General features: G+C 37.8%; 1 protein-coding gene across 4 annotated transcripts in view; it reads left to right on the top strand.

Moving 5' to 3' along the window:
• LOC135170330 (MAP kinase-interacting serine/threonine-protein kinase 1) overlaps positions 1-15,676 on the top strand; it is a 28,026-nt gene extending 12,350 nt beyond the window's left edge. For 3 of the 4 annotated variants that reach the window (XM_064136046.1, XM_064136047.1, XM_064136048.1), the window contains exons 3-6: positions 9,299-9,433; positions 10,375-10,731; positions 11,350-11,920; positions 12,026-15,676. In XM_064136046.1, the coding sequence (XP_063992116.1) occupies positions 9,299-9,433; positions 10,375-10,731; positions 11,350-11,920; positions 12,026-12,482 (1,520 nt within the window). In that variant the 3' untranslated portion in view covers positions 12,483-15,676. Of the gene's footprint in view, positions 1-2,964; positions 3,977-9,298; positions 9,434-10,374; positions 10,732-11,349; positions 11,921-12,025 lie in introns of those variants that run through there. The other variant, XM_064136049.1, reaches the window with a different exon arrangement.
• The last annotated feature ends 63 nt before the right edge of the window (positions 15,677-15,739 follow it).

Raw genomic sequence — 15,739 nt, 5'->3', positions numbered from 1 at the left:
TTCCTAGAAACCGATTTTTCCTGAAGATTTTTGGTACTCTAACTTCAAAATTGATAATTACAACAAATCATTAGAAACTTTAATGAGAAAATTAGAAGTAATTCCCGATTTTAAATTGGATTTTTGAGAAAAGAAAATTTCAAAATTTCCTTCGCCTCTGGGGATTTATTTCCAGTTAAAGTTATGAAGACTTTTGAAACTTCCGTATCTGAAGACAATCAGATACTGACACCAGATGTATCAGCCAGTGGGACGAGTTCTAATGGACTAGAAGGGGAACAATTTTATCCATCGGCCTCTTGAGATCAAGAGAGAATTCTATTTTTAAGGATCATGGGGTTCTCCCCTAGCCCGGAAGTCACCGGTCTTCTTTGCGATGAAAGGAATATATTAGTGAAGTCGGTTGGAAAGGATTAATTAATGTTTTCCAGATCTAGAATTAACTCGACATCTTATTTCTCTAACGCATCCGAGGAAATACGTTGCAGTAGGGGGAAATGTACACATGACAAAGTATATACATATAGTACTAAGATCCCCAAACTCGATATCGTCCCCTCGGTGACCTTCATAGCTTCCTCTTAACCTTGACTTTGGCTGTGCGTGTGGCAACGTCGTACGATAGATTCACTGATTCTCGTCATTTTTGGTATAATCGGTGGCAAATACTCAAGGACATTCGGTATTAATTTTCATAGACGAGGGTTATCAGCGGTGCGATATCAAGACAAGTCGCATGATCGCGAAGAGAATTTTTTATGTCAATTTATTGAATATTTTTTAATATCTCCAGTTCATTTATAAAAGCACAAATATTAACTATTTACTATTCTGGAGTACGATGTTCATGGGACATTGGGCGGTACCTAATACTAATCGGTAATTAAGTAACTGATTCAAGTAAGGTAGTGTCGTATATATTCAGGGATGTTGAGGGATGGTCAGGTAATTATTACTTGATTGGACGACAGGTACAAAATCTGTGGTTTTGGTCTGAGGATCGGGTAGAACCTTGAGGATTAGGACGACTAGGACCTGTGGGAGGGATTTATTTACGGGAAATTATTCTAAATGAGGGGCGTTTAAAGGGGTGAAGTGCCATGAAACCGAAAAATGACCGAATCGTGACATCTGTCACAATTGGCTCGTCCTGCTCCCATCACTGACAGTCATATGACAGGTGACATGACGCATTAGCATCTCCACGACCAATTGATCTTGGAATAATTTTAAATAAATCATTCCAATTTTTTTTTACTTCAATTTACAACATTAGAATTTTTTTTTTAATTTGCCTCGGAAAAATTCTTTGAGACTGTCTCCTGCGGTTAAATTTCCGTGACCTAAGGGACACGTACACACCACCTATTTGTTTTCCTTCCGAATACTCATCCCCACTTCTATCCTTCTCATTTACAAATTACAATCGTGTCTCTGTACGCGCATCGCAACCGACGAATTCCCAGTGTGTAGTGTATGTGACGAGGCGAATAAATAGAACATCTACATACAAGCGGAGGAATAAAAACAAAATCGGTGTGTTGGCCTGCCATGTTTTTCACCGATACGATTTGCGCATGCGTTTCGCGAGCGAGAGACCGGGATAGACCGGGACAGAGATAACGTATGATCGCGTTCATTCGCGTCTTCGTCGATCTCTCTTCATCTCACATGATCGCAGATGTATACGTGGGCCAACGTCATCTGCGCGCGCATCTCTCGCACTCCAAAACAATCTAATATTCCTTCACTGGATATGAGGCACTCGATTCTCATTATCTTTCGGGGAATTAAAGGGGAACTCGATGTGGAACTCGGATGATCAGTCGAACAAACTGTTTTCCCTGAACTTTTTTCCAGAACTTGACAGATGACAGTTGAATAGATTAACAACTGGACTGATAAATAAATTAAGCGACTCAGACCGACGATGAACGAATTCTCATTTAGTCAGAGGAGAAATCATTAAAAAGGCAATTAATATAATAAGATTTGTTCGGTAGCTCCTGAACAATCAACTCAACTCATTATATCAAAATTCATATCAGCACGAGGGAGATAGCTCGTTCGGTTGAAAAAAATTCCGAACGTTTACGACGGATTAAATTAAAGAATCAAAATAATTTCGTCATTTTTCAAGATCAAGTGGCCGCCGACCCCGTGACCAACAAAAAAACAAACAATCATCTGTCCATCATTACGAAACCGTGATTCATGCGAATCCAATATTTCAGGTGAATTAATCACGATCGTACGAGTCCCCTGAATCGCCTCCCCCGCCCGGACCCCCTTTCCCCAACAAAAAAAAACAATAATACAATCAATCGACTCATACGCAGTATCAAAGTTCATATCACCACGAAGGAGATAACCCTTTCTCGGTAAAAAAAATCCCAGTCAATTTCAACAACGAAAAAAATTTCGTCAGCTCTGACGATCAAGTGGGCACCGACCCCGGGTGACCAACAAACCCAACAAACAAACACCGACCAATCATCCATCGATTATAATTACGAAACCTCGTGATTCACACCGAACTGAATATTCCAGGTGAATTAATCACGTTCTTGGAACAGTGGATATGATGCGGGTTTTGCATCATGCGAAATGGTCCCCCAACAAAGGACGACCAACGGAGGAAAAAAAATAATAAATAAAGAGAGAAATGTAAACGCCAGTGGGTCGGGTAGTGGGGGGAAAATGGTAGCCTACGTGACTCGAGTCTCATAACGGGTGTAGAGAGGGCGTTGGCGAGGGTCGGAAACGTGGGAGTCTGCGCCGAAAAGAGATGGAACATTTGTTCCCCAGGGGTCAGGAACAGAGACACCAACAGCCTCTTCCTCGACGGGACAAAACGAAAACATCAGATGTACCGGGGCGACTGGTGGCGGTGGGGATAGACTTGTGGGGTGAGGTTGAGGGGACGGAGGAGTGTTACCGAGCGAGGGGCCAGTAGTCGGTGGCCATTTTGGTGAGCTCAGTCGGAAACCAACTGCCGAGTACTGAGCAGTGAGGGAAGGTGAACGTCAAGATTAGGCCAGATGTGTTAGCCGGTGAATTTTTAATGCGCTTCCGAGCCCATTCAACGCTTTTGTGCGAGAGGCTGTGTGATCGCAATATAAAATCAACATCTCAGGATTCGTCTGAACAATCGATAGAACATCATCGATATCAATTGTTCTGAATCGGGGGATTCTTCGGGTATTGGATTGCTCGAGGAATTGGAGATATCATTTTCATTCGGAGGTGAAGGTTAACATCGTCACACTTGGTGAGGAGACTCGGCTGAGTTGGTGAAGAGAGCTGAAGGAAGAAAGAGCGGATGGTTGTTGAGGAGGGGCGGAGATAGTCAATAGATTGATAATACAGGCGAATATTGTCCGTTGATACGGATTTTATTTCACATTTCGTCGGGGTGAAAGTGTTGTGTCAAAGTCTGTGATAGTATTTATTGATGAAGAATTTATGAATATCACTCGAGTGTTTCGTTGGGAAACAGTGTTGATGTTCGCTTTTTAATAAGAAGAAAGAGTTAATCAGTCATCGAGTTCATCAGGCGAATGGCGAATTTCTAGATAGGGTTTATATATTTATTTATCTGTGATACACTGATGTACAACGGTTGAGCCCGTGATGTTCCTGATCATTGTCTTGGACAGCTGAATTGCTTGATTACCCTGGGGAAGAGTTACTGGATATACGGGAATTAGTGGGACACTCGTTGTTGTATCAGTTTATAAAAAACTACCCTGTCGAGGGGCAGTTTTTTTTGTATATAACGACTGACTTTTTTACAATTATTAAACGATAAATACCGGTGCAGAAGGGGACTAAGAAGATTCAGGATATATTTGTTGTTGAGGGAGAGATCAATTATAACGTCTTTAGATTGTCTTTCTGACGTCATTTTGTGCCGGCAATATGGTCGAAAAAATACTGGAGGAGAGGGAGGACGGGCGTCAGGACGCTCTCAGAGGTAAGACTTTTTTCAATTCTTTTCTTTACTTCGTTCTCGTTTCTATCTAAACAGGAATCCCTCCGAATTTACCAACACCTGGGGATTCGGGTGGAGGGAGAGGCTCGGGTATTGTCTGATGGTCGCCATTTTTGTTTTGTTAGAGCCGGTTCAAAACAAGCTGGGAATCACTCCGGTTAATTATTCAGTTCGTGTACTAGTTGAGAATTTTTCTGGGTATTTGATTTAATGGGAATTGACAAATTTTAATGGTCTGAGGGGGAAAATACGAGATACATAAATAGAAAACAGAGCATTACGCATTTATCTTGTGATGTAGGTAAGTGATGCTGGGTTTTGGCAACAATTGTTGGCAGTTGCTGAGACTTGTTATTACTTGGGTAATTTTTATTCGGAGAATTGTAAATTCGTCGGTTTACGGGAATTTGAGTTTTTTAGGGGAATCTATTTTTACGAGTAATGGGTTTTCGGTGTCTAAAATATTTTAATTGGGAGTATTATGTTGCCTGGTAGAAAATTACTCTTCAAATTTGGAGTTAGAAAATTTTGAAATTATTTCTACCGATCACTGTGGGAGAATTTTATTGAACGATGTTAATTTGAGAATTTTCGAGTCCAATTCCTCGACCTTTTCTTCAGTCCAAGAGATTTTTTTGCCTCTGAGATGAAACTGGAATCATCCCAGTGGAAATAATCGTTGTGCTCCAAAGATTCGTGACCCCTGAAGTATTTTTTCTCTGAACTCTCATTTTATCCTTAAAGGACAAAGAGTGTTTGCAACCAATGGGAAATATCCACTTCCTGCGTTCTTCGTAATGCTGGAATATATTTTTTCCTGCGTTTCTTTGGAAATTTGATACCAATTTTTTAAAACCCAGCGATTTAATATTGACCCGGATCATCTTAAAAGGTTCTGGGGAATTTTCGTGCTGCTGGAAATACACTGTATACCGGTCTGAGCGGTTCTACAACTTTCTAGAACCCTCCGCGATTCACCTGAGGGAGAAGGGATTTCAAGAAGGGCCAGGTTGACAAGCAACCAGCCAATTCTCCCATAATTCAATAACGGCAGAGTAGAACTCTCTGATTTTTTGCTCAACCCCAGCGTATTTATTATTCTTCAAAACGAGATGTCATTCATCCAAATCGGATCATTAGTTCACCAGACATTGACGATTGAAGCCAACTTTTTGAGCTCCTAAAATTAATGACCCAGGATTTTTTTCGTCGCTGAATCTTCGGTTTTCTCACTCTTGTCTGGATATTCCAACGGATTTTCCAGCACAAAGGAAATGCAACGTGAATAGTTCGAGATGTACGGAAAAGGACAAAGAGTATTTATAACCGATACGGCATCCCGTGCTTCCAAATCTAGGGAAGTGACAAAGAAGGGAAAAGCTGGTAGGGTAACCAAGACAAAGGATCGTACGAGCAACGGTGGGATACGAATAAGGGGAAATAAGGGAATAGGGCCCCCTGCGCATGTCCAAACTTTCGCATAAATAACTTACGAGTGAACCACTTGGTCCTTTGTGTTACGTATTTGGATTATTTGTTGTACACGTATTACGTTACCGGTGTAATTGCATTTATTTCGGGGCTTCAGAGACGAGGGTTTAAGGACCAGAGAGGCCTTTAAACTTTGAATTTGTTTTCCTTGAAATCATAATAACTTTTATATTTTTTTTATGTAGAAGAATAATTTATAAAAATAATTTTACGTTTCCAATGCATTGGTGCTGTAAATTAATTACGACGATGGATTGAATATCATGAATTTGGAGATTAAATGATCAATTACTTCGGGACATTATCATGGAATAGGGAAGTATCGACAATTTGCAGTGTTAAACCACCTGTGTGACATTGATGCATGAGACTGATAGTTCAGAGATAAAATCATGGGCACATTCATTTTTAAAGGACAAACTAAAATCCATAAATTTACTTATCACCGAAGTCCAAGTGACGATATCACAATAGTTAATTGGAGGTAGTAAAGAAAATATGGCTTTGACAAATAACAACTATGGTAAACGGAAAATTGCTTGGAGAATTGTTTTTATCAAATTTTCGCTCAAAGAATACTGAATTTCCTTTCTTTTCGTTCTCTCGATCGATTGTTTTTCACTCATCAAAAATAATTCAATTAAACGTCCATGAAATTTCAATTATCTTCTCACAGTGTTGATTACACATTCAACTTTTGGAGACAATCAACTGTTGCCTAATTATGGTAATAATTACCCAGAGAGTAATAATATTATATCGTGATTATTCATACGACCTGTTTCCTTATTAATTTCCTAGTAATGATCCATCCAGTGTTATCATCCAAACAATCAACAAAATTTTATAATTACATCATTCAGATCGTTATTCAATCAATCCACAACTTCCTTGTGATGTTTCAAGATTAACGTCACTCGTATAATAATTACATATTACCAAAACGTAGATTACTCGGCAATTATCTGATTTAAACAGGAAGAGTTTGTTAACCCTTCGCAACAACGAGCCGAAAAAAATATTCTCGCTGTTCACGAATATAAATTTTCAATTTAATATGAAAATGGTATTTATCATGTTTTCCGAGGGCAACTCTCCAATTATCCGCTGTTTTCACCCATCAACTTCCAACAAGACTTCCTTTATTCATTTATAAATTATTAAACCACAGCACGGATAACATCAGCTATTGATTTCCCTCTCATTCACCGTGAAAACAAAAATATCCGTCAACAAGCATTGACTCAGGTCAGTTATTTATTTCGAATTCTCCCCCGAAGGTTGTTGGCCGAGGCCCCTTATCTCTAATCCGTTTCACTCAATGCCACAGCATGAATATTATCTCAACAATCATAATCATGAGCGGGTGAAAAACTCCACGAGATATCCTTGAGAGTGGAGAAAATCAAACAATGAGAGCCTTCGTATAAGCTTCTCGGATCAATTTAATGACTTAAATCGTTGAAAATTTAAATATAGTTGTCCCATAGTCGAGCGTTTCTGCACGTACACCACAATGCTATTCCACGCTGTTCACCCCGAGGATAAATTTTTTTTATTTCTCTCTTGTCAACATCAATCGCTGCATAGACAAAGGTCAAGCGTGAAATTACGCATTTCCTTTCAACCATATATGCCGGAAACGACGGTACAGAATTTCTCTTTCATTAGACAGTATTGAAGCCGATCAGATCGAGGGGAAAAACCACTTTAATGAAAAATCAATTGACCTGGAAATATCAGACCCAGGAGGAGCGGTAATTAATTGAAAATCTCAACTACTGGTTGTGGAAATTGCCGAGGAGTCGCCAGCTTTCAACATTTAATTATCATAATGAAAATTGAATTCTTAATTGAGGGGGAAAAAATTACGGTGACAATGAAATTTTTAATCAAATACTTTGAAAAAATGATAAATAAATTGATTAACGGGGGTTTCATTTTTTTTTCTTAACGTAAACGTCAATGGACTTCGATGTCTCTCGGAAAAATGACTGAACTGTCTATGGAACATCATTTCTTTTTTATTTCTAACAGTGCATTAGAATTGCAATAACAGGGAGACGTTATCTTAGTTGCATATCTCGGGCGTTTGAGATGGCGCCGTTCCTTTTCTGTGCCAGTCATTGAACTCTCGACGGTGAGCAACTGATGTACGAAAATATCGCGCGTATACATTACATTGACAAAATTTGTGGGAGGGGATGAAGTGTATCTGTCACTGGGATTAACAAGAAGTGTTAATTTTCTGTCATTGGGACAGTTGGAACGCTGTCATGAAAAAAAAATGAAATTTCATAGACAGCTGACTATTAATTTTGCAGAGCAGAGGGTGTGAGTGTCATTCAGGGGCGGAAATTTAGAAAAATTCTCGGATTTTAATTGATATGTAATTGATTTTTCCGGAAAAAATGAACAATTTTTTAAGAGTCAAGACAATTCTGCTTTTGGAGAACGACTCAATGTGTCTCGAGGCCATCAGTGTACGATACCATCGATGGACACCGATGAATCACTCCCTCATTATGCTATGATCAATCACGACCTAGTAGAATCCCCAGGAGATGGTTAATTGTGATTTTACCTGGGAAAATGTGTGTGAACGTGCATAGAAATTTGTATGCATCGTCTGTCCTCTTCGAATCGACTCGATACAGTTATCAATATGTCTTGTGTTCTCGTTTCGTCCGATTTCTCCTTAACCCACGCAACGACGACGATGACGCTCACTCCTTAGTGGAGCTAAATGACTCGTGAGTGATGGTTTTCTTGATAGATATGCATACAATGGTGATTGCTATACACAGTATTTTACACTGAGGTTGGCCGGTTTAGCACGTGAAGGTGTGCTGAATTTATTGCGAACGTTTGTCCAAAAAAAAAAATTGAAAAATTGGCATTTTTACGGACCGAAGCGAACAGTCATAAAATAAAATGCATATTAATGCATAAAATGTTGCAGAATGCTTCTTTAATTGGTCATTGGAAAATATTTTTTTCGATTGAATTTTATTTTTATTGTCTGAGTCCTCCGACCATCGCCCATTTATTTTTTTTATTCATTAAAAAAATTCGTTGACTCTCCCAAACTTTAAAAAATTGACTCGGAATTTTTTATATTTTTTTCCACTCGTTAAAAGTTTAATCCACAACTCCGAATTTATTATTCCGATATAAAATTAATCATACACATTCGATTAGGGAGAAATTCAGAAATTTAATTCCCTCAGAATTAATTTTACAATTAAAAAACAAATTATGGAGCTCTGATTTTAGTGTGAGTCTTAGGGAAATCATGAGCATCGCTGGTTTCATTTTTTTTCTCAAAGTTTGAAGTTATTAATAGTTTTCGTGGACAGTCAGTGTGCACTGGGTATTTTCCATGGTCGGTCAATGAACGCGCCCATAATGTGCCCGACCTACGCCCACCTTATCCCACAAGGGATGAAGAGAACTTTACATCCGAGAATAGACACCCGGTGATGACTTTATACCCACAATTATGAAATGCCTCGTTTGTTACATTGAAGTCACCCCAAGTGCACTGACTCTGCGTGTGTCCATTCATTATCAGCGAACACGAGTTTAGAAAAATTAATTTCTATAGAAGCGACAGCGGACAGAGGGAATTAACCCTAACATAATCAGTTACTCTGTTATTTTTCTATTTTATTAATTATTTCCTCCTCTCTTCCATTATTAATTAGCTATATTTACAGACGCCTCGTCTGACTTCGTGTGAATACAAATAATAAAGCAAAAACCAACCATTGATTAGTCTATTAATCGTTTCTTGTGATACTTGTGTTTCAGTCGAGGCAAATGGTCGGGAGGTAGCTTCAACAGGGGAATCATTGAGTTCAGTTCAAGCCAGACAGGAGGAGGCTAGACGTAGACGACGCAGGAAGCAGCGTTCAGGCTCATCACTTGTCTCGTCATGCTTCCAAGGTTTCTATCAATTTAAATGACGTATTTTGCATGTACCACAAGGATTATTCACTCCGATTGATATGCATAAATCCGAGGAATTCATCACCAACGTTGTAACAGCATCTGGCTCATACTCGGTGTCCGCCAGCTTCTAGAACGTTCTCCCGTTGGCATAACCCGATGTACGACTTTACACGTCAGTGCTTTGGCCGTTTAAACTCGGCGCATGTCCGTTATCATCTCGGCATTGCAATAATAATGCCACTAACTCGGTGATTTAGGCCCCAAGGTGATTGCACAAAACGTCGCTCGCAAGGGCGGGAGGGGAAGTATACCAGGGGGTGGGCAGAAAATAAATAGAATTATTAGGATTGTCGTGATTTTTCAGAAAGGGAATTATGTATTTGTGATGGTATCGTATGAGTTTTCCACGACCGCGGTAACTCGGTCGCACATTGCGTCATCGGACGATGACCGAACAGAATTGCCACCCCCTCCACGTCCCTGTCTAATCGCGAGGGATGTATATGTCGATTATTTATTTATTTTTGAGATTTTTTTTATTTACTTCATTTTTTATTCATCCCCTCGAAATAGTACAGAATTTACTCAATATTTGATGACAAAATTGGTTTAAAAAATTGTGGGAATGAGTGATTGTGAAAAATCAAAAGTTGTCATGTCTTTTATCTTCAAAATGCTCTGACGCATTTTTAGAATTATAGATGTCCTCCATAATTTCAAAACAATTGGCGTAGGCTCACTATTACCTAGGCCATCTTGCCAACGCGATAAAGACGCGTTCAATGCCATGCGATGCGGTAGAACGTTCTAGAATCCCTACGATCGATGACGCCCAGTTCTCACATTCACCTGGCTTCTAAAAAATAGGGGGAAATTTTAATTTTTTCATTGCAATTTTATTGGCACACTCTTGTAATGAACATTTTAAATTTTAGAATTGTACAAGTTGACTGGTGAAGTACTTGGAGAGGGAGCTTATGCCTCGGTACAAACATGCACCTCTTTGTACACTGAGTTGGAATATGCTGTGAAGATTATCGACAAGATACCTAGCCACGCTCGCACTCGAGTCTTCAAAGAGGTTGAGACATTTCATCATTGTCAGGGTCATCCTAATATCATTCAACTCATTGAATTTTTTGAGGACGATGAGAGATTCTATCTCGTTTTTGAAAAAATAAATGGTGGACAATTACTGAGGAGGATTCAGGAGCGAGTTCACTTCAGTGAGAGGGAAGCCAGTCAGATTGTTAAGGAGATTGCTGGAGCATTGAATTTCCTTCATAAGAAAGGTGAGAGGGAGAAATAAAAACATTGTGTATTGAATGGCCTTTTACTCTGTCTTGAGTAATTCTGGTTCTTAGAATTGTAACGGAATTGATTGAAATCAGTTCGTGAAGTGGATAAATTCAATAAGTCGAGGATTTATCGAGGAATTGTTAGATTGGGAGAGAGGAAATTCTCACGGAAAATTTTTTTGACATTTGCTTCATATACTACATTTTCATTGTTTATTTACCCATTCAAAAATATTACAAAAAAAGATTTCCTGAAATGTGGTTTTAATATTTTAGAGAATAATTTTGAAATAATTCTGATGCAATTGAAGCCGAAAATTTCATCATAAAATTTCAAATTCTATTAATTAGTTTTTCCCACGTCAAACATGATATTAAATTCAAATTAAACAGTCGCGAGTTTGTCTTCAATTAAGTTATTTTTCTACCGTCCCATCTACTAACATGAATAATGAATTTCTTCCCAAATCTGTAATTACAGACATCGTTACGAAGTTCATTAATTAATCTCTGCTTCCTCGAAAGATCGTATTAAATTCTAGTTTAAAACTGGATTAGACTGTTTCCTCAATTAGTTCAAACTAAACCAAAAATTTCAATTCTTATCAACAGGAATTGCACACAGGGATCTGAAGCCTGAAAATATTCTGTGCGTATATCCGGACAAATTGACGCCAATCAAAGTCTGTGACTTTGATCTTGGCTCAGGTATAAAATTCAACAATTCATTGTCCAGCCCCGTGGCAACACCCCAACTACTAACACCAGTTGGTAGCGCTGAATTCATGGCACCAGAAGTCGTTGAAGCATTCATTGGTGAAACGAGTTATTACGATAAACGATGCGATTTGTGGAGTCTTGGTGTTATCATGTATATTCTACTATGTGGATATCCACCATTTTACGGTAATTGTGGTACTGATTGTGGCTGGGAGAGGGGTGAAAATTGTCAGGCATGCCAGGAATCACTCTTCATCAGCATTCAGCGAGGAAGATATGATTTTCCTGAACGTGAGTGGAGGACCATTTCGGAGGATGCCAAGGATCTCATTCGTGGATTGCTGGTCAAAGATGCCCATCAACGACTCAGCGCTGAGTGCGTTCTCAATCATCCTTGGGTAAATCCGGGACCTGTGCCGACTTCCGCTGGGGATAGGCCACTCATAACTCCGGAAATCATCAGGTGAGAGATTATTTCAGTAGCGAATCGATAACACGAGATAAACGAGATAATTAACTCCACTAATTCATGACTGAAAAACGTAAATCATTTTTTTATTGATTTCAGGAGAAACAATTCTGCCCGCGAGCTTTCTGTCTTCGCCGAGTCAGCAATGGCAGTGAATCGAGTCGTTCACCAGCATTTTTCAATGAATCTCGATGATCTCGCAGAAAATCGTGAACCAAGATTGTCAACATCATCTACTGATGATGACAATCATCCCTACGGTCATCTGTCCGACTCGAGCAGTGAATTATCCGAGCCCAGCAAACACTGCGCCACCCACTCGTCCGAGGAGTTTGAAATAGGCCCAAGGCGTAAGTCATTCTCCATGAATTCAGCAATTGATTCGTCAGATCCAAAGATCATCGGTAAAAATCGCCTTCTGGGAAAAGATTCGTTGAGTCAAATGTTTGGCTTATCACCACCAACTGAGAGTAGGCTCATGCAGCGTCGCATTAAGGCACGTTCGAGCCTCCTTGGCAGTCAGAATCCTGCTATTGTCGCATCACCAAGTGGCTGAAATTATTCTCAACATTTTCGTTTTTCTCAACGCAATTTTTTTTTTCATACTTCTTCTTTCGCGATAGTTGTTTCTTAATCTTTCAATGAGAAAATTATATTCATATCTTACACACTTGCCATACTTCTTTTGTTGGAGACTTCAGTGATGCAGAGTCAGGCGATTTTAAATTCCTCAGAGGCGAATTAGTTTTTTTTTTTATTTCAATAAAGTCCACCGGCAGTTCCACGCTCTTCTGGATCGTCAGTAGTCAGTTTGTTGTCCCTGAGTAAAACGAAGTGCTTCTTAAGTCATCAGCAAAGAAATTAATTAAGACGTTGAGAAGCTCCTCGATCGTATCTCTTGAATTCCCCTGTTGACAGACAATTCAAGACGATGTGACACCAGCTGTCAAGTGTTATTCACAAGAGATGGAATAGCCCTCTGAAAATTATGAACCCAAAGCCATATTTCGTTTCTCCATCGTTATATCTTGTAGGACGTAGTCTAGACATTCACTCAAAGTGAAACGAAAAAACGAAAATTTAAAAAAATATAAAAAATATATATAACAAACAAAAAAAAATAAAAATTAAAAAATTAGTACCTGTAATAAGTATAGGATGGATGAAGTACAAGGCATGTGAATATGAGAGTTGTCAGGGGGAGAGGGAAGGTGATTGATGGAGTAATTGATGCAGAATTATTTGAATGAATAAATTCTGTCAAATCGAATATGATAATTAACAGACGGATTGGCAGTGATGGTATATTAAAAAAATGGAGAAATGTTTGCCGACTACGTTCCGCGAGTTATGTTTAGATACAAAACCAGTATTTTCTTTTGCACTTCATAACTCATTTTGTTTTTTCTACTTCCCATGCTAATCATTGTTTCATGTATCGAATTATTTTGTTTATTTCTGCTCGACGCTCTGTTTAACATTTGAAGGAAGAAACTTGTATTTGTGATGGATTCAAGATTTTGTTTTTTTAATCCAAAAAATTAACATCTCGATTGAACTACATATATCTTCTATCCTTCGTTATTCGTCGATTTTTCACGGTTATTTTAATCGATATTTCATTCAAAGTACGTTACGCTTTTATTATTATTTTTTCTTTCTATGTAGTGGATCGTCGAGATGAGAAGTTTTTGGAGATTTTATTCAGGAACGTCCTGACGATGCTTATTATTTGTCAAAATGAATGAGTTGGTGAGAAAATTTGGTGAGTACCAAACATTATAACTGAAGCAGTAAATTTACCTATGAATTCGCATTTTCTGGAATATGAGAGAATAATCGAACGCCTTCGCCAGTGAGGACCGTTTTGAGTGAATTATCTTTGGTGTGCGGCCTCTTGAGTATTCCGTGTTTTACTCTCAATATGATACGTTTTTGTCATTTTTTAATTAATGAAATTGAATTATTTCTTCTAATTTTTATTGACTTCTGCGAAATTTTTTTTTCTTGTTAAATTCACTTGATTTGAAGACGGTAGAGGAATAATTGAGCATCATGGGAAAATTAGAGCAATCAAATACAGGAAATTGATAGGACTTTTATTTTCTCTTAACTTTAAAGGAAAATACAAATCGTGAGATCGTTCTGAAAAATATTCTTAAATAGTCTTTCGTAGAATTGAACAGTTAATATGAAAACGTGACATTTATTCGGGGAATTCAATAATTGAATAATTGAAAAAATCGAAGAATGACAATCAGTTGAAAAAAAATTGAATTCAAATTTTCAACAGTTTACAATTAAGAAAAATATCCGAAAAATCCTCTCCTCCCTATAATGATTCAGATCAACTTCTGAGTTCTTCTTCTCACGCACTAAAGATAATTCACGTGAGATGGTTTTTTCACGTAATTCTTAGAATGCATAGAATTTTTTTTATATCGAGCAACTTCACCTGGTGGACGTCGACGAGTGCAGTTGTGTCTGAATAATTAGCGGAAGAGTTTTAATACAGAAAAATTGTTAACTCGCATTGTCGGTGTGTCACCATGTGTCGTGTACAATGATATGTAAATAGAGCAATGAAAAATCAGTAATGTATAAGAAGATGATATATAAAATGAAATTCGGATTAAATTACTTGGAATTTCAAAATTTTCGGTACTTCTCCAGAATGAAAAATTGAACACCACTGAGAAGGGGAAATTTATCTGGATTATCAAGTTCTCACAAAACAATATACGTCCTTGAATCACTAGCAGAACTGGAACGCTTCTGTAATCATGGATGGAAATTTTCAAATCTCAATTGTACAAATACATAAAGTTTATACGATAATTTTCAGAAAAGATGGAAAATAATAAAAAAAAATATATGATGAGGAAGTTGTGGAAGAGGATATTTGTATCAGATTGTCGCTAGATCATTTTCGTAATTCGTATTCATTGAGATCCATTGATCAATTCAGCAGATAGGGACTTCCAAAGATGATAATTGCTGATATCTGCTTGTGAAAATGGTAGATCAAATTTTGAGTTGAAAGCAGTTGTGAATTAGTGGTTTGGGGAGCTGCATTGAGTTTTTTTATGGATAAAAATTATTCTTCTTTCAATTTTCCTGCAGAACAGCGGAAAAACTGATGCTGAACCTCGTTGAAGCTTCCTCTCAATGAAAAAAAAAACAAAAAAGTGAAAAAAATCAGTTGAATAAAAAAAAATCGGTTTTTGCCGAATTTGGATGCGTGAATGGGTGATTTGGTGAATTTGAATGCGTGATATAAAGAATGAGGAAACAAAGGGATGGCCATAATTATCAGTCTGAAATAATACACCGTTACACGTGTGAATGCGTAATAAAATGATTGTGTGTCGATCGAGTGAATACAAAACAATTAACTGGATTTAATTATTCACACTGACGGACATCTCTGTGAGGTACCGATGTAATAACTATCCATTCTACATTTTTTTTATTGGCAACTGTGAAAAAAAAAGAGAGAATGGTAATGATTTTTTCTTCTTTGGGATCGCGTCGTCTCTGATCGACTTGTGATTCCAAATTTGGTCGCCACTTTAATGTTAACTAAAAGCTTTGAGAAAAAAAGTAATAGCGACATTTCTGGAGAGAAAACAAAAATGAAGTTTTACGTTCTTTATCGCCTTTTTTACGCATACGTGGAGATACAAGAAATAGTGAGAAATAATTTTTTCAGAACGATGAAAAAAGATAATAAAAAGGACCATATTTTAATTGGTTGAATTTATTTTTCTTTTCGTTTGATTTTTACTGATTTAATTTTTACTTTTCGTTGAT

The sequence above is a fragment of the Diachasmimorpha longicaudata genome, chromosome 16 (assembly GCF_034640455.1).
Source record: "Diachasmimorpha longicaudata isolate KC_UGA_2023 chromosome 16, iyDiaLong2, whole genome shotgun sequence".
NCBI classification, from domain to species: domain Eukaryota; kingdom Metazoa; phylum Arthropoda; class Insecta; order Hymenoptera; family Braconidae; genus Diachasmimorpha; species Diachasmimorpha longicaudata.
The sequence above is the reverse complement of the archived record's forward strand: the minus strand, read 5'-3'. Positions and strand labels throughout refer to the sequence as shown.